The sequence below is a fragment of the Lissotriton vulgaris genome, chromosome 2_1 (assembly GCF_964263255.1).
Source record: "Lissotriton vulgaris chromosome 2_1, aLisVul1.2, whole genome shotgun sequence".
NCBI lineage: Eukaryota > Metazoa > Chordata > Amphibia > Caudata > Salamandridae > Lissotriton > Lissotriton vulgaris.
The window spans coordinates 814866878-814892614 of record NC_141687.1 but is presented as its reverse complement, the minus strand read 5'-3'; the positions used below and the strand labels follow the sequence as shown (position 1 = coordinate 814892614).

Genomic DNA, 25737 nt, shown 5'->3' with positions numbered 1-25737 from the left:
ATAATTATTGCCACAGGATTCTTCATTTTCTGAAAAAATAAATCACAAAAACTCAAGGTTATATCGCTATAATCCATAGAAACACCTGGAATTGCATTGCAACTGATGCTCCCCTCCTTTCCCGCCTTCAAATGTCTTTTCTTCAGCTATAAACGAAACAATGAACAAACATGCTGCTTCTACACCATTTATGGCCCATCAGCTCCTGATTTCAATGATCACTTTGAAGAACTTACCATGCTCATGTAGCTACATTACACAACAAATATGAACAAATATCTTAAGAGACCTCAACTCTAACAGCCAAACTAGAAGATTAGTGCGAATGACACAACCGCTCTCAAATACTCACTACACCTACTTGCTCAAAGGGCAACACATTAGACCTTATTATTGGCAATCATGACCCTGCAAGACCCCTAATTCTAGACTGGTCAGACCATCAGCCATTCCCCCATCCAAAGAAGGCAATCCAATGCAACTAACATTTGGATAAAATCTCTGAATAATCTCCTGATGGACGCACTCTTTGAACATCTCAAACTGCGCTCAATCATCAACCCTACAGATCATCCCTCACCAAATAATACAGACGCTACTCTCTACTATGATTATTATGAATGAGCTATTGCTCTTAACCCTTTCACTGCTAGCTAGGACTCCCCTTCCTCCTCCCCCGCCCCCCCCACCCCCCCCCCCCCCACACACCCGAGGGGAGGTTGAGGCGAGTCGGAGTCTATCAGCGCCGCAGGTGAAAACCCTGTAGGGCTGTGCACTGGCGTTAATAAAAATAAGGGCCTAAATGCATCCAAGGGCAAACCTGCCGGCGTGGAAACAGTCAAGGCACCAGTCATCTCTTAGGACCCGAAGGCGCTCCAGAGGAAGGTAAAGACACAAAGATGGCGTGGTGAGCACATAAATAATCTCTTATTTGGGTCAGAGTTGAACCAGCTCCAAGAAAGGCAAGGAAGTGTGGGAGAGACTCTTGCACAACGTCCTCAGCCTGAGGACATGAGGATCCGTCGGAAACTACATCAGGAGGCGACAAAGCTTGGGAATGCCGCAACTTTAACCGCCAGCGACAAGACTTACTGCTAAATAGTCGACGGAGAGTGACATCCCAGAGAACGGCTCCGTGAAGGGACCATAGGGCGGGAAGGAGACCGAAATCAATGAGATTTGGAGGGTTGCGACAACCGCGCCAACAGGATCTTCATCCTCCGCTCCCACAGAGCCTTCGTCTTCAATTGTTGACAAACGTCCCACTCCTCAGAGTCATGATGCTCACCCAAGCGCCACATACAGACAGACTAAAGGTCCGTAACAAACATTTGTCAAGCACAAGACCCCCAAGGTTTAAAATCAGAAGGAACAGGAAAAAAAGGTGCACTTTCTAGACGAAAAACGCCATAGTAGGCCAAAAATTAGGGAGAGGAACCGCTTCTCCAGATCCGTATTGTAGCACAGAAAAGTAGTAACTGACGTCGGGGAAGGGCTTATATGGACTCCTTTGACGTCACATCCGGTAGACAACACCCTCAACCGACGCGCAGAGGTTCTGCTGTAAAGTTTTCTGGATCCAGTATAGCACCTGGGGAGAATTCTAAGGTAAGGAAACAGCGGCTAGATGCCTCTATCAGATATATAAGGTTTGTAGGTTCTCTAAGAACCCGAGGTACCCAGAGCCAACTAAGCTGCATCGTACAATGGTTTTTCATTGTGTACGGAGAAAAGGCCAATTCACATGTTGAATTATGTAGAGTGAAAAATAGGTATCAAGGTAACCTATGTATTTCTGAAATGGGCACAAGATATGGAGCTTAGCAGCAGTGGTTATTTGTACATCACTGAATTTGTGGGTACCCGTACAAACATATGAATTAGAGGGTATTTAACAAAATGTCTTCTTTCTAACACAGTGGCATAACTTTAGAAGGCACACATGCAGCAAAATCCCACTGGTAATAATAAATATGCTACTATTCTATGCTCCGACATACCTTCTGATAAATATGGTACCTCATTAGTGTGTGTAGGCCTAGTGGCAGGAAAGGAAACAGCCCAAAACACAACATGGACACAACATTTTTCCACTCAAAACTGACCCTTTTTTTTAAAGTGGATAGCTGTGCATTGTAGGCCCCATCTCAAGAAGCACCAAGGGAAAACTAGCAAACCTGTACATCTTTGAAAACTAGACACCTAGGGGAATCCAGGATGGGGTGACTTGCTTGGCTCTCGCCAGGCTGTTTCACCCAGAACCCCTTGCAAACCTAAAACCTGGACTAAACCAAAAAACATTTTCCTAAAATTTCTGTGATGGAAAGTTCTGGAATCTGCAGGGAGCCACAAACTTCCTTCCACCTAGGCTTCCCCCCAAGTTATCTGATAAAAATGATACCTCACTTGTGTTGGTAAGCCTAGTGCCCGCAATATAGAGACATCAACATTTTCTGTCACAAAAACGATCTGATTTGGAAATGGCTATAGCAGCTTTTTTTGGCCAGGGATCGACAGCCACCCACGGAAACCTACCAAACCAAGACATTTTTTAAAACTAGACAACTATGTGAGTCCAGAGTAGTATGCCGTGTCTTACCCACGATGCCCTGCAAACCTTAAAATTTGCCTAAAATTGCACATTTTCCTTGCATTTCTGTGACAAACTAGTGGAATAAGTATAAATCTAGAACATTTCTTCCACCCAGCGTGGGGTAGCATTTTTATCGGGACAAGAGGAGGAACGCTGCTGGGTGGTAGGAAATTTGGAATACACTTGAAACATACTACCCTGGACTCCCACTAATGTCAAATTTTCAGAAATGTCTGGGTTTGGTAGGTTTCCCCAGGTGGAAGCTGACCCAAGCCCGAAAAGTGCAGCAATGAACCATAGAAGGACGATATTGCGATTTAGCCCAACTCTGCTACCCATATGTATACAATAAAAAATAAATATAAAAAATGCCCTTCTTGTCAAAAAGATTGGAATGTTTTCGTCCCCAGAGGAACGTAAAGACTGTTGGGGTAATATAGCAGGTGGAGTATAAGCCCGGTGTATGGGCAGGCCACTCCCACACTTGTAACAATTAAAAAAACCTCCCTGGTGTATTGTGGGCTTTCTACCCCTCGCACCAGGGAAGATTGGAGTTAAAAGACATCTTATCTGCCACCAGTGGGGTGGGGCAGAAAGACTTGTGGGTTTTTGAAGGGTGGTGTTTTGGTGGAGTATGCCTAGCCAGGCATACTCCACCAAAAAATCATCACTAGGCTTTCTGACCCCCTACGCCCCCCTGGGGCAGATTGGAAGCAACACCTCCAATATGTCCCCATGTCAGCAGAAAAACAATTGGGCTTAGGGGTAGGGGAGTATTACCCCATTGCCGGGGGTGGCAGCTTCCCCCTCCAAATATAATCCCTGGTGGTCTAGTGGGCTTTCTACCCCCCGACGGAGGCCCTACTACATCCCTGGTGCAGATTGAAGGCTAGGGGGAGCCTTTGCCCATTGCCAAGGGGCCACTCCTCCCCTTACAAATTGTCCCTGGGGAACTAGTAGGTGGATCCTGGTTTGGGGGTTGCCTTCCTGCAGTGATCCCCAAGCAGCGATCCACTGGGGAATAGTACCATTTGAAAAGGGCGATTCTCCCCTTTCCAATGACACCTACCCTTGTCTAAATCGTTGTTGAGGGGGGGCTGAGATATGCCAGATGCAGTGAAATTAAACTGCACCGAGTTGATCAGCTTATTTCACTTCAAAGTAATCACGTCAGCGCGCCGTGCAAAACAATCTTCATTACAGTGAGAGAAAAAAATGGCACAGGCTGCTGGCGAACCTCACAAGGCTAAAATAAATAAAAGGAAATCCCTCTGTTGCTAGCACAAGAGAGCCTTCGTGCCTCGGGCGTGAGGACGGCACAGAGCCGTTCTCAGCACGCAAGGACTTGTGAGGAGGATGGCACTGAGCCACCCTTCACACACAAGTGATTAAAACTAAAAATGTGTCAAACAAAATACAAACTACTTGATATTCCAATTAATTCAATTAAACACCAGCAACAGACCTACTAGAAAGCCTGAAAAAACTAGACCGAATACAAAACGACATCTCAATTCTTAGAAAACAAAGGTGCACCATCACAACTAAATCCATTTACTTCAAAAATCACATCAACAAGGTAATCAATCAGCCAAAAAACAACTTTGAAGCTATAAAACTATGCACCAACCTTGTCAAACCACAAATAACACCTAGCACGACCCTTCATCAAATCCTTCATGGGGAAAAAATGACAATCTATGATGAGCTAAAACTCTCTCAATCTAGTACAGACCAAGATTAAATGTCATGTTTCATTTCTCTCTTACCCTGGCACTAGTATGTCAGAGAAGCAGAAAACAAGGTGAAGGACTACAAAATATGTCTAACCTTTTCCTTAAAAACGCTCATGTTGAGGGAGATGAGATTATTATGGTACTACAGAAACTTAAATCTGTAATTTCTGGTTAGGACAGTGAGGATTCCTTCACCTCACAGGAGAAGTCAAAGGGAGAGGTCGCACCAAAGGTCTCCAGAAGGTGTGCAGTAAATCCATAAAAAAGACTTACCACGAGCCTTCATAAGGCACTTCTCACAGAGAAAGAACATTGGAAACAACTTCCTCAAAGGCAGACCCTACAATTCCCTCTTCAGCCCTGACACTACATCAGGGATAGCCTCATAACCGGACAGTGAGGCATCTATGGCAAAAGGGCAGTCCAGTCCAAATCATCGTTAACAACAATTACAATGTCGGCGATCACAACCATGTTGACTATTACTGTCTCACCTATGTAGGTCTCATCTGCAAATGGCATTGTCTACGACGGACATCTACCACAGCTTCATCTATAACGGTCATCTACGAATGGCCTCCACCAAGAATGGCCTCCACCAAGAATGGCCTCCACCAAGAATGGCCTCCACCACGAATGGCCTCCCCAACGAATGGCCTCCTCCACTAATGGCCTCCTCCACTAATGGCCTCCTCCACAAATGGCCTCCTCCACAAATGGCCTCCTCCACAAATGGCCTCCTCCACAAATGGCCTCCTCCACAAATGGCCTCCTCCACAAATGGCCTCCTCCACAAATGGCCTCCTCCACAAATGGCCTCCTCCACAAATTGCATCATCTACGATGGTCATCTATGACAGCTTCATCTACGATAGTCATCTAAGACAGCCTCATCTAGGATGGTCATCTAAAACAGCCTCATCTACGATAGTCATCTACGGCAGCAGTCTATGACGACGGCCTCACCTACGATACCTTGTCTATGATAGCTTTGTCTACAACAGCTTCATCTATGACTGCATCCTCTAGAACGGCCTTGCCTATGAGAAGGCCTGGTCAATGACGAACATTGTCAACGTCAGCCTAGTCGACTAGATCTGCATCATCGACAACGATCTCGATGACAATACAAACAACGATGAACACACCATAGTCGTCAACAAGAACAAAAGAGACATAATCCAGAATAACAATGTCAATAATTAAGGAGGCTAATATGAGGATGTATACAACAGTCAGCAATATATGGAGAGGCAATATATGGAGCAATTTCACCACTTTGCTCCGCCTCCAACTTCAGAGCATGGGTCAGGTCTGTTTAGCTCTGGTACTAGACTTACAGGGCATAATAGACGATTTCTACAAACACTTTCCTGAGCCTGCAAGATCACATTGTGTGCGATATGTCAGCATCCTCTGTTGCTCCTGCCACTCTAACAATGACCCAATGTCAAATATTGCCTTGCTTACCGTGAACAACCCGTTCACATCTGGTGATGATCGAGAGAAGGAACACAACCAGTGGATTTCCCACCAGAGGATTTTTGGTAGTTTCTATACCCTAAGGGAATTGGAAACACTTCCAATAGAAAATGAGCAATTGGTTTGTTTTCTTTATGATTTTTAATAGAAAAGCTGTGAGACCTATTTCAATTGGTGATATATCTGGGAAGAATTTAAACTCATAACTGTGCCTAACTAGCAAAGACTAATACCTCAAGTGTCAAGGATCACCTGACCCTGCCCGCACTGCTAAAGCAAACCTCAGTTTGCAACAATTTATCAACACTTTTGATTCTTTAATGAAACTCAATTACATTACACAAAAAGGAAATACAGATTCACATCTTTGCACTTTTATCTATATTGTGAATTGTCACTTTTCATTCACTGTGCATATTACAATGTTTCACAAAATTACAAGCAATAATATACATATAGTCAGAAGACAACATTCCAACATGAACTGAATATCTTTAAATGGTGTCCAAGTCTAAATGCATTTCAGAATTTTAGATCCCTTTTTCAGGGGAAAAACATCCTACGATGTTTACGGACTATCTGCGCTGAATCCATCCACTAGAAATAAACGAAGCCCAAATCTCAAATGAAGAACGTCCTCAAGTTGCAACAATGCCCGATATCAAAACCAATGCTGGATGGTGCGTAAACAAAAGCAGATAGGAAGATCACGGGGTGGAAAGTACACCAATCTTTCAAAACTGATAGATGACTTGCTCTTTTAATTGAAGAAGTCTAATGCTGCTGACAACAATAGTAGACGACCGTTGTGTATACAAATGCCTAAAGAAACTTGAGAAATTCTCTAATTTGAAACAGTCTCGGTGAAATGGAGCTAAATCCTGCTGCAGAAGACGTCTGAGTTCATCTACCTGAAAGACACCTGTTCGTTGGTAGTTCCGTAAACAAGTAATGCGAATAAACGACGTTCACTGCTTCATGTCAACGACGCCTATATATAACTAACAAGGAGACTTTCTCAACTATGTCCAGTGCTATTGTATGGGCTACCAATTCGCTGGCAATACAGGACAGGTATAACCATCAGATGTGCTCAAACATTGCCACATACATAGAATTTCGGCCGGAAGAAAGAAAGTGCAGAAACAAAAAGGATTCTGCCGGGGGGCAAGACATCCTCATCAGAAAACAGATATTGCTATAGATATAGCTTCAATAGAATTCCCTTAACTGGCAGGGTCAGTGGTCCTTAGGCGCCAAAGTTGATTCATGGCCACAACATGTAGAACCTGAGCTGCAAATATATTTAATATTTTTACCTTACCATGGCAACACTATTTGGCAAGCATGTGGACTACGCCTTGCAAGCAGTCAAGACTGACACCGCAAGATCTTTGGGCATATTAAAATTTCGAATGAATCACTCTTAAAAGGGACCGCGAAAGAGACACTTATCCATATCAAGGAGGATTCCAGAGATGTCAGACTTATCAACCTTCTCAGTAGCCCTTTGGCTAGCTTACCTATAGTGAAAACTTTCTGGTGTTGCTTACGCAATCCTGTGGGAGAAACAGTTCCAGAATGTTGTCATCTATGGCAGAAAATAGCATAGGACCAATAAGTCATGGATCTCACCACATATAGTCGGATGTTAGAGTTCATCCAGATGGCACCCAACTCATCGCCATCTGCTTCAGAACACGATAACCCAAAGGTTCCAAAGAGAAAAGCCCAAATTCTCAGCAAGGAATGGGCTTCTATTCTCTGCTTTTTTCAATAGACAAGACAACAAAGGAGTGGCAATCCATCATAGACCTCTGGAAATTAATTCAGTATTTGCAAAAACAATCTTTTTAAGTGGTCACCCTACCCGACACCCCGAGACAACTCAGAATTTACAGGATTCACACTTCCACATTCCCGCCCACGCATCAAAGTTCTACCATTTGGCTTCAAATCAGCTTCTTGCATTTTTACCTACTGCCTAGCCCCTGAAGCAGATTTTTTCTGGAATGATGGTCATCAGGTATTCCCCTACCTCTACAACTAAATGATGAAAGCACCACCGGCATTCCAAGAGTCCAAGGCCACAGAGGCCTGCCTAAAGTGGTTTCACAAACTAGGTCTCTTTGTGAATTATCAAAGATCATCAACTCCTCCATCTAAGAAGACACTGTTCCTGGGCCGCAACACCAGATACTATCCAAGACAAAGACTTTCTATCCCAATACAAGCAGAGAAGGTTCTAGGTGCTGTCTCTCGAACTAAAAAACAGAAAAAGTGCATCTGTTCAATTAGCTTCAGGGCATAATGTCCGCAGCGATCAATATGATCCCTTTTGCACGCATGTAAATGACAGCCTTCCAGGGACAGCTACAAAACCAATAGATTCAAACAAAAGAATCAGGTCAGGTGAACTTCACACAGGTATAACCTTCACACAGGTATGATGAAAGGTCTAGCCTGGTGGTCCCAGACCTCCCACTTGTGAGAGGACCTCACGTTCTTACCTCAAATACCTCACTTCGTAGTAACAATGTATGCTTTCTTGAAGAGCTGGGGAAACAGCCATCACAAAGCGGTCATAACAGCGCGTGACTGTTACCACAATGACATTACCACGCATGGCTTTAGCACAACTTTCATTCTAAAGGCATAAATGATAAAGGCATATGATATCATAAAGGCATGGTAATTGTATGCATGGTTCCATGAGGGCAAGAGTGGCAGGGAACAGACCCACTTGCAGTACAGCAGTGAAAGTTTTCAGAGTATTTTGTCTTCTGGGTGGGGGTTGCAGGTAGCAATATAATTATGGCGCTGGGTAGATTAGGCGGCCAGACTACGCATCTCTGGAATCTGTTGGTACAACTCACAGTGTGCCCATGAGAGCGGAGCAGCATCACACCAGAGACTTCAGGGCTGCCGGTGCAGTTTTTAGTGCCCATAAAGTAACTGTGCCCTAGCCATCCCTTTGCTAGCACTCCAGTCACATTTCGGCAAATTTCTAGCCGTTCACCCTCTGATAACAGCAATATATAGGTCTTTGTTGTAATGTGGCATTCCCTAAACATGACAGCTGGGAGCGGAGGGGCAGCTCAGTCAGTCAGCACATGCGCAAAGAAGCGCCCCATTTACGCAGTTCTTTCCTTTGGCTTTTCGGTGCTTATAGATGCACTGCGTGTAGGCTAAGTGTCGGCCACATCGCAGTTCATACCGTGGCCACGTTATTATAAAAAGAGACTTTAGGGGAAAAAAACACAGAAATCCTAACTTCTACCATACCAAAGGATTATAATTGTTTAACCTCAGCAGATTTCTCTCACCGATCTGCACGACCTGCACTTCATATTTTTTACCTGCATACTAGAAATGAATAGTGTTGTTTGGCTTGTGTTGGTGTGCAAACAAATCCTCCATTAAAAAAACCCTAAATGTTTGCCTGGAGAACGTCCTCCTGCGCACAAACACCAACGCCTAAAACTAGCCCAAAACTCTCCTTCAGCTTTCAGCAACACAGCAATGTATGGAGACATGAACCAACAATGTAAGTAACAGTAGTGTGAAAAAACGTGTGATTCGTTGCAAACGTTTACGTTGCTTTGGTAAGCGTGGTTACTGTATAGATAGTAATAGAACTTTTAAAATGTGAGGGGAGGAGGAGCTACGCCGCGAACCAAGATGGCCGCATAAGCTCCCGGCTCCGCCGACCTCCGCCGGCGGCCCGTCGATCCTGTCGTTTATCCTCTACCTACGCCCTGTGCCTGGATGTATGAAGGTTGCCTGATACCAACAGTGCTTTCCCGGATTTCATACCTTATTCAGCGACGAAGTTCTGTCGTGTCCCATTATTGGCCTACTCCCGGGCTGCCGCCGGGACCTCGATTTTTGAAACACCCGAGAGGGACCTGATCAACATCGGCTGTGGGACCGCGATTGTGGCCGGTCTTCCAGGTTTGAATGATTCTTTCCGCTCTTGACTCTTGTCCTCGATGGATGGTGCCAGAGAAGAGACACTGTGACGTGCTGCGATCCTCCTGCACCGTGGCTGTGGGTTGTGTGCCTGACCCTCGTTTCCCGGTCCGGGGGCTGACGGGCTGCACCCACGGCCGGTGTCTGTGCTGAGTGTGCCAGTTCGGGGCGCCCTTGTTGTTGCGATCGCCAAATGTGTGCCCGGAGCCCGGCGATGTGGGCTGGAGATTGTGTCCCCCTCTGTCCTCTGGACCCCGGGATGGAGGGGGTGGATGGCGCACATTCATTGAGATCCGTAATGGCGGCGATTGGGGCGCTCCGCTCGCAATTTACCGGCGCATGTGTCTCCCTGGCGGCGAAACTGGATGATGTCTGCTCGCGACCGGCCACGGAAGCTGCAGCGCCTGCACAGAAGTCTGCGGTCCAGACGAGCGATTTGACCCGCCATCTGCAGGGGCCCGAGCGGCAGCCCGACTTTGCTCCTTTGAGAGTCGGCCTCACTTTTCCTTCATCTGCTACAGTACATGGTCTTCCCTCTACGTCTCCTATCCGATGGTGTGTCGTCGCTGGATGTCCTGTTCTTCATTGCCGAGTCTCAGGGTCCCGTCGAAGGGGATCGCCATTTTCCTTTGTTCCGGCCCGTCTGCATAACGGATGCCGCCATTTTGTGACCGGACTTTGCTCCACCTTCACTGCCTTGGTCCGCCATGGACGCTTTGACTGCCTCTGGTCAGATGTGGCTTGGTCGGGATGTGCTCCGGAACGGATTCGCACTGGTCAGGGCTGACTTTGGCTTTGAGGTTTTCTTGCTCCTCGCCACTGCTTTGGACCATCTGAGACGCTCCCTTTGTTTGCAACTGTTATGACTTTGGCGATAGATCTCCTCGTGAGGCTTGCAGGGTTGACTTCTATTTCCCTGGGGTTGCTCCGTTTATTTTTGCCGGGACTGCACCGAATACCTCACCGGGCCGGGGGTAGGATGGGGGGGGGGTTTCCTGGTGACTGTCCTCCCCGTGATAATGCTGACCGTTTTGCTTTGTTTATGATGATTGTGCTATGGGGGGGTCACCGCCGGCGGGGGGTACCAGGTGTCCGGGGGCTTGTTTGTTTTTCTCCTCCTCCACTTTTTCTTATATTTTCCCTTCTGTGGGGCAGTTCCGGGGCGACAGGCACGCTGTTAGTGGGTTAGGCCGTAGCCATTACAGGGGTGCAGGGTGGCGGGTGCGGGGGGGTTTGTTATTTTAGTTTGTTTTGTTCTATGGTCCCTATCGCTCTTTTCCGGCTTTGGGAGGGTTCTTTCCTCTTTAGTAGGGTTGGCTGTCTCTTGGTCTTGCACCTTTTTTTCGGCTTCTCGACAAGCCTCTGTTTTTCTGTTCTTGGGGGGTAGGCTCTCTGGGGTGATTTTTAGCAATGTGGATTATTGTAATGTGGTTTATTGTCCAGTATTATCGCTGTGGCTTCCCAGATTGCATAGTTGCTTTAGTCATAGCCTATGACTGTAATTGGGGTAAGTCCCAATCGTCTCCTTTGTGCTCCTATCCTGTAAGGTGTGATGTCCTTGTTGTTGCAGCCCCTACTCTTTTTCTAAAATTTAAAAATGAAAACCTCATATCCTGTTTGCGAGCCCCACAACCACATCTGGTATACTTTTATATATCCTGTTTACTGATTGGCTCCAGTTTCTCCTGTTTTCATTGACTGTCTTTGCGGCCGGCCATGATGGTTGTGGGCCTGCGCATGTATCTCCTTCTTTTTTGAATAAAGGTTTTCAAAAAAATAAATAAATAAATAAATAAAAATAAAATGTGAGTTGTAATGACATGCGAGGTAATGGGGTGCGTGGTAGTGGATCATGCATGGTAGTGTACATGTTTTAAAGGCATGCATGTGGAATGCAAGTATTGTTCCATTATATAACCGGAGAACTGGGGAGGTCATCTACAGAACCTTCAAATTCAAGGAACGTGGTCTCCGCTTCATAGGAGCGTACATATCAATCGCCTGGAGCTCAAAGCCATCTAACTCAGTCTTCAAGCTTTCCTGCCAATAATAGCAGGGTCTTCGGTGTTAGTTTGCACAGACAATACCACCAGCATGCAGTACTTGAACAACCAAAGCGGCACAAGATCACAGGTGCTGTCCAAGGAAGATCAGAAAATCTGGAGCCGGCTAACACCACACAGAAGAACTCTTCGGGCTAAACATGGTCCCGGGACTAGCAATCTCTTAGCAGACATACTAAGGAGAACTGGAAACAGCCTCCACGAATGGGAGTTTGATCAGTAGTCGCAAAATATACTCATCTCGTTCTGGAGCAAACCGTCTCTAGATCTCTTTGCAACAAACGAAAACAACAAATGCCAGTTCTATGCAAGTTGGCATCCACATCCAGGATCGTGCAGGAATGCTTTTCGATCTATGCCTACTTTTTCCCTGATACCTTTAATGCCAAAGGTTTCCAGGAAGCGGAGCAGTGTCCTTTCATCCTGATAGCTCCCAGGTGGCCCACGCAGCATTGGTTCACGGAGTTTCTCCTACTATCGGAATCCAACCACATTCACCTAACAACATCCCATTAACATTGGACAATGAACTAAGGCCCGGTCCTACATCGCGACCAAACCTCTTTCTTCTGATGCGCACGGCTCCTTAATTCCATAAATTCAAACATCTCCATATTCCTCAGGACTGAAGGTGTATTCTCTCATAGTCAAGGCAGAAGCCATGATAAAGACAGATTAGATGTAATGGTAAGGTTTCTGCCTATGGCGCCAGAAATCAAACCTACATCCTCTATTAGCACAATTTGGCAGATAACTACCAAAACTCCTCTCGCTAGCTCAGTCGGAGACCGTGGACGCACTGGAGGCACGCAGGCCTGCCCACAAGAAGAGCACGGAAAGAGCGGACACGGTGCCCCTGCACCCTGTGCCAGAGCAGAGAGTGCTTGATGACGGGGAACGGTGGACGCAAGGAACGAGCTGTGGTTTCTGGATAACACCGCCGGAGGTGACAGTTCGGCGTGTGGAGACATGGAGAGTACGGCGCAGGAACAGGCGGACCGCAACGAGGTGAGAGAGAGAGCGGCATCTCCTTCTCTGTGCGGAGCGGCCGCAGGCACTTTGACATCCCGGCCTGGATTGGTGAGCTGCTGAAGCGCAGATACAGCGCTACGATCCGTTCGGGGGCGAGGCGGCCGTGTGATTCAACGCGGCTGAGAGCGCTGCAGCCGCCCCCTCCCGAGACCCGCATACAGTGTGGATCACTGCGGAGAGAAGTGGCGGGCAACATTATACCTGACTGAGGTGAAGAGGGTGTGGTAAATATTTGATTTACCGTCTTAATTTCTATGCAGGTAAGTACTTAACAAAAATAACTCAATCGGAAAGAAAGACGCAGAGTCCGTGGTGTTAGAGTTCTTAGGGGTTTTATTCCTTAAAAAGGAATGGTTCAGGTACCGGATATCATGTTCCTAACACCACTGGGGTGCAGGAAGGGATAGAGCATACTTTATTGACAAGACATAACTTTTATACTTAAACCATATACTGAAAACCAATACAGTAGGCGTAACAGCTGAGAGAAACAAGATAAGAGCATACACGTGTTAGCAATACGTAATCAGGAGGCGTGAACTGGGCGTGAACATAGAGGTGTGTGCTAGAAACGTCACATGTAAGTGTCACAAGTAGGTGGGTGCTTAGCAGAATTTTGCAAGGTCAGCAGAAATCTGAGGCCTGGATGCGCGCGCAGCTGCATGACGTGTGATTGACATGAAACTTAGAGGGTGCAGGGGGCTTGACATTTACACTAGCGGAAAGAGACAGAAGTCTGGCATGTCAGATCAACTCGTACCTAGATCATATCTGATATCTGATGTTTGGGAACCATATTATCTAGAGGGAAAGGTCTCTTGGGCAGAGGCTATTCTATACTGACTGTGAGTGCGTGTATAGGCGTCTATGTGTCTGCATGAGATGCGAGGGGGCATGGGCCTACCATGGTAACGGAGCTATGAATTACTTGCACGGAGACAGTGAGACCGGGCCCTTTGCTCTGCAGCTGGAAGGATGTTTACTTGAACTAGTAGGCAGGAATGTATGTTTGAGGAGTGAAGCAGATAATTCGAAGGTTGAATACAGTCTTGGCAGGCAGCAGGCTGAGCTAAGCGCCGTTAGCCGCGCAGGGAGTAAGGCAGAGGTCACGGGTACAGAGGCAGCCTGGGCTGAGGCTTTCAGAGTCAGAAGGCAGGAAAAGGCTCGATGGCAGAAATCAGGGGCCTACTTCGCCTGGGCTGGAAAAACGTGTAAAGTACACTACATAAAGACGTTGGCATGGCATACTTAGGAACGGAATATTCAACCCGTTCAGGGTGGATCTGAAAAAGGACATGTTAATGTTGGACGCAAATGTATTTGCGTCTTCATAGCTGGCACAGGAGGGAAGTTACATGTACTTTAAGCTCGTACATGGAGACGGTGGGGTACACGTTAGGGAACATTTCTTGACCATAAAATTTATATTTCCTCAAGGGGGTGCAGATGGTGCGAGGTGTGCTCCCCCACCCTGCTGAGCAATTAGAGGCTGACACCAAACCTACCTTGGCGCCATTTTCCGCTGCAATTAATATAGACGCCATTTTGAGAGCAGGAACAGCGGAAGGACGCCCGGGCAGCCCGGAGAACTTAATATCTCGGTAACCAGGAGTAGGTTCCCCTACCAGCGGCAGTGCATTTGCAGGATGCCCTGCTGAAGTGTGGATTCCTAGTAGTTGGTGCCTCCTCCTCCTGGTCACAGTGGGCAGCACGAAGACTCCATTAACCAAGTCACTGTTCTAGGTATTTGAGTGCTGTAAATAACAGAGATACTGGAAGGCAGTCGCGGCAGGGCACGGTAGCATTTGAGAGACCCCATCATCTGTGTCCCGCTCCCTCACACTGTTACTTACAAGTGCGCGACGTGGACTGTGAGTCTATTAGCAGTCGATATATCTGTTGGTGTAGGCGGACCCTGACGGGGGGCACTGCTACGGTGATTTGATTGGCAAGGATTAGATTGTTCAAGTCAACTCGACACTGGGAAGAGGGAGTGAAGGAGGCTGCTTGGCGGTCGTCCCCACCCAGGTGCCAGCATGGGGAAGCCGGACACACAACAACCAAAATTTAATTTTGAAGCTACAAAGCGGTCTAGCCGCACCGTGCAGAATGATCAGGACCGAGTTGGAGGCGAAGAGGCACAGGGTAGCGCCACGACATCAACAGCGGACGTATAGAGCATCTTACAGGAGGTCCGGCAAGGATTTGCCACAATCGCGGACAAAGTTGATTGTAGGTTAAAGCGGCGGACGATATAAGATCTATCCGTGATGCTGGAGGAACAGCAGTCCTGATACTGCTTGACCTATCGGCGGCCTTCGACACGGTCGACCATACCACCTTGGTCGACCGTGTCGAAAGCATGGGTATCCAACATAATGCCAAGAAACTTCTTGCATCCTTTCTGGCGGACAGGTCCCAGGTGGTCACTATTGGATCTTTTCACTCACCCTCCTTGTCACTGCCATGTGGAGTCCCTCAAGGCTCATCCCTTAGTCCGACACTATTTAACATTTATGTGTCGGACCTTGCCAATGTCATTTGTGCACATGGGATGAGCCTTACATCCTACGCAGATGACACCCAGTCGGTCCTCGCCGTCAAGAATGATGGGCATAAAATAGCTAATAACTTTAATCTGGGCATGCTGGCAATAGGGAATTGGATGGCCTCCAACTGTCTGAAATTAAATTCCGACAAGTCGGAAGTGATCATTTTTGGAAATTTGACCCCGGAATGGTCCTCCCTTTGGTGGCCGCTATCATTGGGCCATCCACCGGCTCCGGTCAGTAAAGTGAGGAATCTGGGAGTCATGTTCGACAATCGTCTTACTTTCCTTGCTCACACAAATCAGATTTCCTCTTCGGCCTTTCACAAATTACGGCTGATCAAAAAAATCTTGCCATTTCTGCCTGAGACAGCTGGAAAAACCTTGGTGAGCTCCTTGGTATTGTCTACATTAGATTACTGTAATGCACTGTTTCTAAGTGCCCAAGAAAGAGTGCTATACAAAATGCAAATTATCCAAAACGCAGCCGCCAGGCTCCTTGGAAGAATCCCTAAACATCAATCTGCCTCAGAAACCATTAGAAAGTTACATTGGCTTCCTGTTAGAAATAGAATCAAATTCAAGGCCCTCTGCATAGTGTATAAGGCTCTACGCAACGTGGGACCAGCCTTTTTTACTCAAAATCTTATTCCCTACAGTCCCTCTAGAACACTACGCTCCTCCAGTTCACATGAACTCGTGGTACCTCGTACCAAATCTGTCTTATGGGGAGACAGAAGATTTCTTGTAGCAGCACCCAAGCTATGGAACACCTTGCCGCACTCGATTAAAACAAGCCCCTCACTTTGGTCTTTTCGAAAGCAACTCAAGACCTGGCTTTTTAATCTGTAAACTCCAGCTCCCCTTTGATGGCTAAACACTGCAGATATTCTCTTAGCGCCGAGACGCCCACAGGTCTTCGTTCGCGCTCTATAAATGCTTTTAATAAATAAATAATAAATATGTCATCGCGTATGGACCTCATAGCACATAAGCTGGAGGGGCACGAAGAATGGCTTAAAGAAACAGAGCTGCGCATTTCGGACTCAGAGGATGTAGCATCTGGACACACCACGCAGCTGGCCCGCATGGATCAGCTACTTCGAGTAATTGCTGCCAAGAATGAAGACTCAGAAGCGCGCAGCAGGCGCAATAATAACCACGTGATTGGAATCCCGGAATCCACCAACACGGGGAAGATGGAGGAGTACGTGGAAAAACTGCTGCTGACGGCGATAGGAGCTGAATCCTTCTCGGGCCAATTTATTGTAGAGCGTGCCTATAGATCACTTGGACCGCGCCCGCCACCGGGTGCCACTCAACGGCACATAATAGCGAGACTTTTGAATTATAGAGACCGCGATGTGGCCCTGCGGGCGGCACAGAGTAAGCAGACTCTGTCATACGAAGGGAACACATTCTCCATTTACCCGGATTTTACGCCCATGGTGCAAGAGGAGCGGCGAAAGTTTCTGGATGTTAAAAAAAAAGCTGAGGAAGGCACAGATAGATTACGCGCTGTTGTACCCGGCGCGACTCAGGGTCACACATCAAGGCAAACAAAGATTCTTTACAAAAACAGCAGCAAGTGGAGGAATTCCTCAAGCATGCGAAACGCACAAACCGGGCTGATGGTGCTGATGCTGCATCACAGCAATCTGTATCAACAGGAGCTGAAGATGACTCGCAGTGAAACACGGCCTCACTGCCAAGACACGTTTACAATATTGCTTTGGTGGTATATATGTTTAGGAGAGGGGTTCGAAATCAAGGACTGTATGATGAATGAGATGTTGGGTCCAATAAGCTTTAACTACTGCACACTGTGCACCCCAGTCTTCCATAAGGCCCGATTGTACCATCCACGGTGGGCTCGTTGGTGGAGGGGTTACTGTGTTGCCACCCGAAATGACCCCCAATGGGTGTATCCCAAGATATATCTGCTACATGACACAGGTGGAGTCTGTAGTGCTGTTTTTGCTGAAATTTGGGTTGGGGATGGGGGGGGGCAGGTGGGAGAATGATGCTGGCAAGTTGGAGTTGCTTCAGTGGGTGATGCAGGGGAGTTATGTTTGGGATTGCGACAGGGGAGGAGGGTAAGGGAGGTTGATTGGTTGGATTGTTGTATAGCATGTCAACATAAGACTGTCACGCTTGAAAGGGGTGCGAAGTTGACAGTTGAGGTATTTAATAGTAGTCAAGAGCGTCTATAGGAATGTTCTACGTTAGAACAAGTGGAATGGGTGGCACTCAATGTATATTGTGCCGAACAAGGCGAGATTTCCGGGAGTGTGACTAATGTAGGTTCAGAAGCGCTGAATGTTATTACGTGGAATGTTAGAGGCCTGTGTGACCCATGGAAGAAAAGGCATATACTGGCTTATTTAGATAGACACCGAGTGCACATATCTAAGATACAAGAAACGCATTTTGCACCACAGAGATCTAACAACTTCCCAACTAAATGGGCGGAACATAGAATCTTCTCCTCTTACTCCTCTTACGCACGGGGGACAACGATCCTCATAAAGAAGCGGGTACCATTCCAACTGGCGGGCACTGCATGGGATTCACAGGGTCACTATTGCCTACTGTGGGGAAGATGGGGATCCAAATCCATCACACTGGCCTGCTGTGACGGGCCGAATACAGATGACCCGGGTTATTAAACCTCGCTGTGGGCCAAGATTTTTTAAGTGGGTTCTACCCACATAATTTGGAGGGGGGGGGGGGGGGGGGGGGGGGAGGGCAGGGGGGGGGAGGCGGAAGTGGGGGGGGGGGGTTTAATGTCACGTTAAACCCTAGTTTGGACAGATCACATCCTGCGCCGCACCATTACACCATTACACCAAATCGCGGGCGATACTGAATGACACTAAAGACAGCTGATTGATGCATGGAGGTACATGCCCCCTAACACACAAGAGGGTACGCATTAAACAGCACAGGCAGCGTCATGGACAAGGCTCGATTATTGGTTGGTTTCCAGAGGGCTGGTCCCTGCAGTATCACAAGTGCGACATTTAGCCAGAACGTACTCGGATCATGCGACAGTTCTGCTCACACTCTCTTCCCGGGATTTTGCCACGCCGCGAAGTTGGTGGCGGCTACATGCTCCTATTCTATTAGACACTGTTTTTCAGGAAGAGTTGCAAGAAGAAATACAGGAATTCTTTGTACTCAACAGAGGCTCAGTAACCAGTGCTGAAACAATTTGGGAAGCATTTAAAGTCACGATTCATGGTACTACATATCGAAGGGATCTGGGGTCCTTAAAGATATACTCAACTCCATACGGAAACTGGAGCTAGAGCTCAAAACACTGGAAGGGGAACTTGTGGCAGCCCGAATGGAGACGCGCAAGCAAAATTTAGAGACACACTCAGAGGACATGGACATGGCACAAAGGGAGGTGAGATTTCGGGCAGATACTGAGTAGCCAGAAGTTATGGAGAAGGTGAAAGGCCGGGCAAGGCTCTGGCACAAATAGTTAGGAAACCTCACTGCGCTAATTAGGTCCTGGAAATTGAGGATCTAGATGGGAAAGTCTATAGGGGCACGACCAATATTCTTAATGCCTTTACGCGCCATTTTCATCAGCGTTACACCACGAATAGGGTAGACAATCTAGATCTAGACACTTATTTAGGGGATGTAGCGCTAGGCTGGCTTAGCGATGTACAGAGAACATTCTTATGTGCTCCTTTTGAGTTCAATGAAGTTAGGGAAGCTATCATGAGTATGCAATCCGGGAAGGCCACGGGGACTGATGGAATTCCAGTAGAATTCTACAAAACGTATATAGACCTGCTGGCCCCCATTCTTCATGAGGTGTATGAGGAGTCGCTGGAGGTGGGTCGCCTCCCTGCCTCTATGAGGGAAGCTCTTATAATTTCACTGTTGAAGCCAGGTAAACTGCCACAACAATGTGACTCCTATAGACCGCTAACCCTCCCTAATTGTGATGCATAAATATGGGCAAAAATCATCGCGACCCGGTTGAGTCTGCTGATGGAGACTTTGATCCTTCCTGACCAGTCGGGGTTTGTGCCCGGGAGAGCCACCTCCCATAATCTGAGGACACTCTTTACCATCTTGAATAAGGTCTCCCAAGAACTACCTATGGCTGCAGTTTTTTAGACTCCACAAAGGCCTTCAATTCCATTGAGTGGGACTACATTTTTGGTGTGATGCTCAGAATGGGCTTCCCACCACTCTTCCTCTCGTGGATCCAGCTATTATATCATTTGCCGGGAGCTAAGGTACTGATTAATGGGCATACCTTGCCACAATTTAAAATCGCTAGGGGCACCCGTCATGACAAGGCCCTGAGGTGTAATTTGCATTAAATACTTATATCTCTCTATGCAGATGACATCACCCTTTACATTCGGGACCCACAGCAAAATCTAAACCCAGTGCTTAGGGAATTTATAGTATTTGGGAAACTATCTGGAATACAGATTAACTGGGGGAAGTCAAAAATGTTCCCTCTGATGACCGGGACGATCCGCTTCCCACTGGACTGTCCTTTAAAATGGTGTGACGAGGAACTGAAATATTTGGGGATACGAGTTACTAGGGATAGGGGAGAACTCATGAGACTGAATTATGGTACAGCCATGACCCACAAAACGGACTGTGTCACCCGTTGGATAGCTTTGCCACTCTCCATGGCGGGCAGGGCATCCTTGATTAAAATGGTGATACTCCCCCAATTGCTCTACCTGTTTCTGAATATTCCGTATTATCCTAGGGCTTTTTTCTTCAAAACACTGAGAACTGAACTGATACGCCTCGTGTGGGGCGGTAAACAAACGAGGCTGCAGTGGAGCGTGCTGACCAGGCCCTATTCACAGGGACGGTTTGGGATACCAAACTTTGAATTATACTACATGAGCACGCAAGCCCACTATGCCTGGTTTTGGGTAGTGCAACTGCGATATATGCCACAAGTTGCGGCGGAACACTGGCTTGCACACCCACAGATGGCGTTATATATGAGACTGTGGTAACTAGGGACAAGATACTGACAACCCTTACATGCACGATTTCAGCATGGCAGCACATAGGACGTATGCTAGGCGCACCCATGCTCTATTCTCCATTGCTGCCTCTCACTTATCACCCAAGCATGCCCCTCCTGCAAGAAGCCATTTTCCATAACTTTAAAAAAAGGACACACATTCGCACCTGGGGGGACTTATCCCATATTGGCCAATTCCGAACTATGGAACAGATGTTCCAGAACACACAGCCAAATTCAAGAGCTGGATTGATGATTTGGTGGTCACAAAGAACGGCTCACAACATACGCTGAATTGTTGCCCATAGCCTCTAGGCCTAGGGATATATGGGCCACATTGACATGCTACCCGATTGCACATCCACGTAGCCCCCCATAGTCTGCTTTAACTATGCTAATACAGCTGAGAAGCAAGAGTCTGCGGTGTTGAAAGGTGGAGCTGAAGTTGTATACCACAGGGAGATGGATTAAGGGTGCCCTGCCTCATTTATAACTGTAGGAACTGACATCAACCTATTGCAGATAACAGTGAAGGATATTTTATTCGGGAAAGAGGGGATGTAACTGTAACTTGATTGTATGCCTATTTCAGAATGTGTTGTATGGTGCACAGGCGTTCGCTTCTGCCGCATGTATTCAGTGCTTGCGTTGACATGACATGAGAAGAAATCGAATACCATGTACCCTGACAGTAAATGACCCACCATTATACCACTTACTGTACCATAACTATTGATGATGTTTTTGTACTTTTTATGTGACTGAAAATTATAAACAGAACTTTAAAAAAAAAAAAAAAGGTCACCTTTTTACTAGCGCTCACTTCGACCAGGAGGAGATACAGGCTCTCAACTCAAGACCCTTCTTGCACTTCACAGGAAATGTAGAACTTCTTAGAACCAATCCAAAGATTTATTCCCAAGGTTCCTTTGGATCAATCATCTGGCGGGGCACTTTCACGATAAAATCAGAATTATTCAAAACTCTTTCGAGACTACGCCTTTGGCGAATGAAGTAATCATAGTGCCAGCATCCGTGGCGGACCTGGAAGCCTCACCCAGTTTCCTCCGGTCTCCTTGGAGAAATCACTGGAGATAATGAAAACTCTTAAGTCAGGCTCCCCTACAGATCCCTGCCCCGTCAAGGTACTGTCCTCTGCAGCTGGGATTATTAATCCAGCGGCCAACTGGACTTTGAATACTTCTTTGCTAAAAAGGCAAGTTCTGGATATATGGAAAGATGCCAAAATCCTCCCTCTACTTAAGAAGCCTGCCACTGATCCTGAGGTGGCCTCAAACTATAGGCCAATATCTCTATTGCCCTTCTTTTCCAAAGTTTTGGAAAAATGTGTGAATTTTAATTTCACGGAATATGTGGAGGCTAACCATGTATTACATCCTAGCCAGTCGGGTTTCAGAGCTAATTTTAGCACCGAAATGGCACCATTGGAGGTCTCCAAAGCCATCAAAAAGACATGGGACAAAGGGAAAAAGCAGTGTTGATACTGTTGGACCTCTCCGCAGCCTCTGACACCGTGCCCCACGACCGGCTCTTGCAGTGACTCCATTAGTGCGGCGTTGGGGGCACAATGCTCAAGTGGTTATCGTCCTTTCTTAGAGACCGCCAGCAAACAATCTGGTCCCCCCTCCTTTGCGGCCCCCATTCCTGCTATGAAGGTGGGCGTTCCGCAAGGATCTATTCTGAGCCTGTCACTCTTTAATGTCTATAAGGCCCCCCTCGCGCTGCTAGCCGAGTCACATGGCGCTAAAATGGTATCATATGCAGATGATACTCAACTGCTGTTCACCTGCGAGAAGGGCACTGATTTCAGAGGTGGAGAAATCAATATTTGCCTGACGGAGGTCTTCTCCTGGCTGAATCGTGTAACCCAGAGAAATATGAGATCATTTTCTTTGGCCACCCTCCTTGTGAAGTTTTGTACCAGTGGTGGCCAATAGACCGGTCCCTCCCAGTAGATTCAGTGAGCACTGTAAAGATCTTGGGGGTCAAGCTAGAAGCCCAACTATCAATGAAGGCCCAGATACAAACTGTGGCCGGCACCTGCTTTGGCGTGCCAAAAATGTTAAAAAACTTTCTTCCCCTGCTGACGGTTGCGCACAGGAAAACAGTTGTCCAGTCCCTGATCATGTCAAGGCTTGATTACGTCAACGTTGTGTACCTTGACTTACCGCAGTACTTATTAAATCGTCTGCAGGTGGTCCAGAATGCGCGGGCTAGAGCTATTCTCATGGTTGGGCCCAGAGCACGAATGTCCACACATCTGAAGTCCCTGCACTGGCTGCTGGTTCGGAAAAGGATTCAATTTAAAGCATTGGTCCTGGCTTTAAGGGTCTTCCATGACACGGACGTCATCTATATTTGGAATAGGATTCAGCATTATGTGCATCAAAGAGCCACAAGATCATCACAACAACTTCTGATGTCAATTTCCAGGTTTTTTCGCGTCGGACTAGGCGGTAGCTCTTTCCAAGTGTGGCCTCCCGGTTATGGAACAGCCTGCCTCTGCCTCTCAGGCAGGTCCAGGATCTGCTAACTTTTAGGAAACAGTTAAAAAACTGGCTGTTCCAGCAGTAACAGTCTACAGTGCTTGTCCGATAATGGCTGGTCTTCTGTTGAATGGTCCTTAGCGTCGGGACACTCTGCGGAGTAGCTGTGTGCTTTATAGGGACCCATTTACATTACATTTTGCATCAATGAACCTAGAAAATGTTGTAATTTTTAAAGATTTCAACATCACCAGCTGAGAGGTCTAGTCATACGCTAGATTTCTCATCATACCTAAAATTGTACTTCCATCACACTAAACAACTCATGAGAACTGACAGGCTGGCAAGCCCCTCACAGTAAAAATCAAGCACACTCAACTACGTCAGTTTCTACCTCAACGTCTTTGTTTGCGGAAGTGCCTCTGGAGACGATAAGTCATGCTGTGACTTGGAAGATTGTGCCTCTAATTCATGCAGCATTATTACTTGGAATCGCTGCAACGTTGTGATGCAGCGGTTGGACAGGTCTTACTACACCACTTACTTCAATAAGGGGAGTGTCATTTGGTTCCATATGTTTGCTTATGTATTTATACAGATTTTAATGTATGATACATATATCTATATATATTCATTTACTAAATTGCATATGAATATGTTATGTATTTATTTTCTACCCACTATCCACTTTTTGCGCTAACATTACAAGATATACAAATACAGTAACTGCTTGCTATTCTTATTCAAGCATGTGAATCTATGAAAGATCCAATACTGGAGAACAAAATAACCTACTTACCTGTAACTGCAGTTCTCCAATATTGGTATCTTTCATAGATTCCTATGCAACACACCCTGCTCCCCAGACAGGCTCCCCTTATCGCTAGGGATTCTTTAGCCCCACTTGTGCTTCACTGAGTGGGGTTCCCACTTTGACGGCGGGGAATGATTCAAGCATGTGAATCTATGGAAGATCCAATACTGAAGAACTTGACTCAGACACCAAGATCATCTCTTCCACTAATATGGACACAAGCATCTGCACTCCACTTTCTTGTGATATGGACTCTCTCCTGGTGTTACTTGTCAAATTCTATGAAAGAGCCTCATCCTGAGTACTGGGTTACAATGTAATTGATGCTGCCTCTCCGTTCTTTTAGATATTTTATAAAATAGGTACTGTGGGCAGTTGGCTCATGGAGCTAGCAACGACCGTTTGAATGCTGATTTATTGCACCATGGTAAGTGTGGGTAACTGCTACAGATGCCTCCCAAAAATTAATTTAAGTATGAATACGAACTGATCAGATTTTCTACATGTACCCAACCAGTCCTAAACATACTTATTTTCTATAGTTATCACAGTAAACAATGTTACTTACAGACAGAACCTCTTGGCCTCTAGGACAAGGACAACCCACCTCAGATCCCTTTTAATCCTCTGCCAGCCTCAGATTACCAAAATGAATAGCAATGATAGTTCCTAATAGGTCCTAATGCTCCAGACCTTCCGGAAACAGATATCGGACTTTGTTCTGCTCTACCATAGCTTCAAGATGAGGATTGCCCTAGTTTTCTTCTTCTAAGTCAATTCAGAACATAAACTATCTTTCAGGGAGCTTATAAAAAATGACATCCTGCTTTAGGAAAAAATAAGGGCCAAAATATTTTTCTCTATATTCTCTACACTGTAATACCGATGACCAACACATTTCTCAGCATCAAACGTTTGAAGTGACCATGTTGCCACATAGGTGCTTTATGAAGACACTATAACATAACTTAAGAAGAGAAAGCAGAATTACAGTCATTATCAACATTTTCCAAAAGCAGTAGGCAAGCAACTTGAAAAATACAGCTTGGTGCAGTGTGAAAAACTATTTAAAGTCTAGTACCTCAGTGCTAGGTGTCAAATGGTTTTCATCTTGATTAACAAATTCTTGTATTGTATGAACTTGCTGCATCAATAAATCACAATAAAGTCGAAGTTCAGACATTTTGGTTTTAAGAGATTCATTGGTTTCACCGATTTCTAGAGAAATACAGAAGCAAAACAAAAACATATTGGTTACATACAACACTAACAGGTTTGCCTATTGCATGCATTTATTATTCTTTAGTAGAGCTTGGATGTGTCTCAGACAGCACGCTTTTTACAATACTGTTAAACTTCACATTTCTATTGAGCATACCCTATGAGTAATAATACAGAAAGAAGAGCCTGTGCATTAAAGAATTTCCATTCGTGTTCAACTGTTTTAAACATATTTTAGAGCTCAACCTCCCCCCATCACATGTCAATAAAGTGTTTTACCAGTCATACACTATGTTCTTCCCTAAAGCCCCTTTTCGTGTCTGGGACCAGTATCAACAACAGCACATACTGGATATCCTTACTGTGTGTGTGTGTGAATCTCATGATGCTGCCAGTGGTCCCGCTCTGACATGAGCCCTCTCTCATTGCCAGTGGCAATGGACATGTGCACACCCTCTCCAGAAAAAACCCTCAATGTACCCCACTGACGGCAAAAACTTCAGACCGATCTCCTTACTCCCATACCCAGCTAAAGTCATTGAAAAAGCAGTTCAAAGTCAGCTCGCCTCCTTCATAGGAGAAAACAACATCCTCTACTTGTCCTCATCAGGCTTCAGTAAGAACCACTGCACCGAAACCACCCTTCTCGCAGCGACAGACATCAGCTCACTCCTCGACAGAGGAGAGACTGTAGCCCTCATCCTCCTGGACCTCTCCGCAGCCTTCGACACAGTCTCACACCG

General features: G+C 46.3%; 1 protein-coding gene across 2 annotated transcripts in view; it reads right to left on the bottom strand.

Annotated features, from left to right (window-relative positions):
• PLEKHA3 (pleckstrin homology domain containing A3) overlaps positions 1-25737 on the bottom strand; it is a 233909-nt gene that overhangs the window by 120839 nt on the left and 87333 nt on the right. For both annotated transcript variants that reach the window (XM_086956203.1, XM_086956204.1), the window contains exon 4: positions 24855-24991. In XM_086956203.1, coding sequence (XP_086812329.1) covers positions 24855-24991 — 137 coding nt within the window. The remainder of the gene's footprint in view (positions 1-24854; positions 24992-25737) is intronic.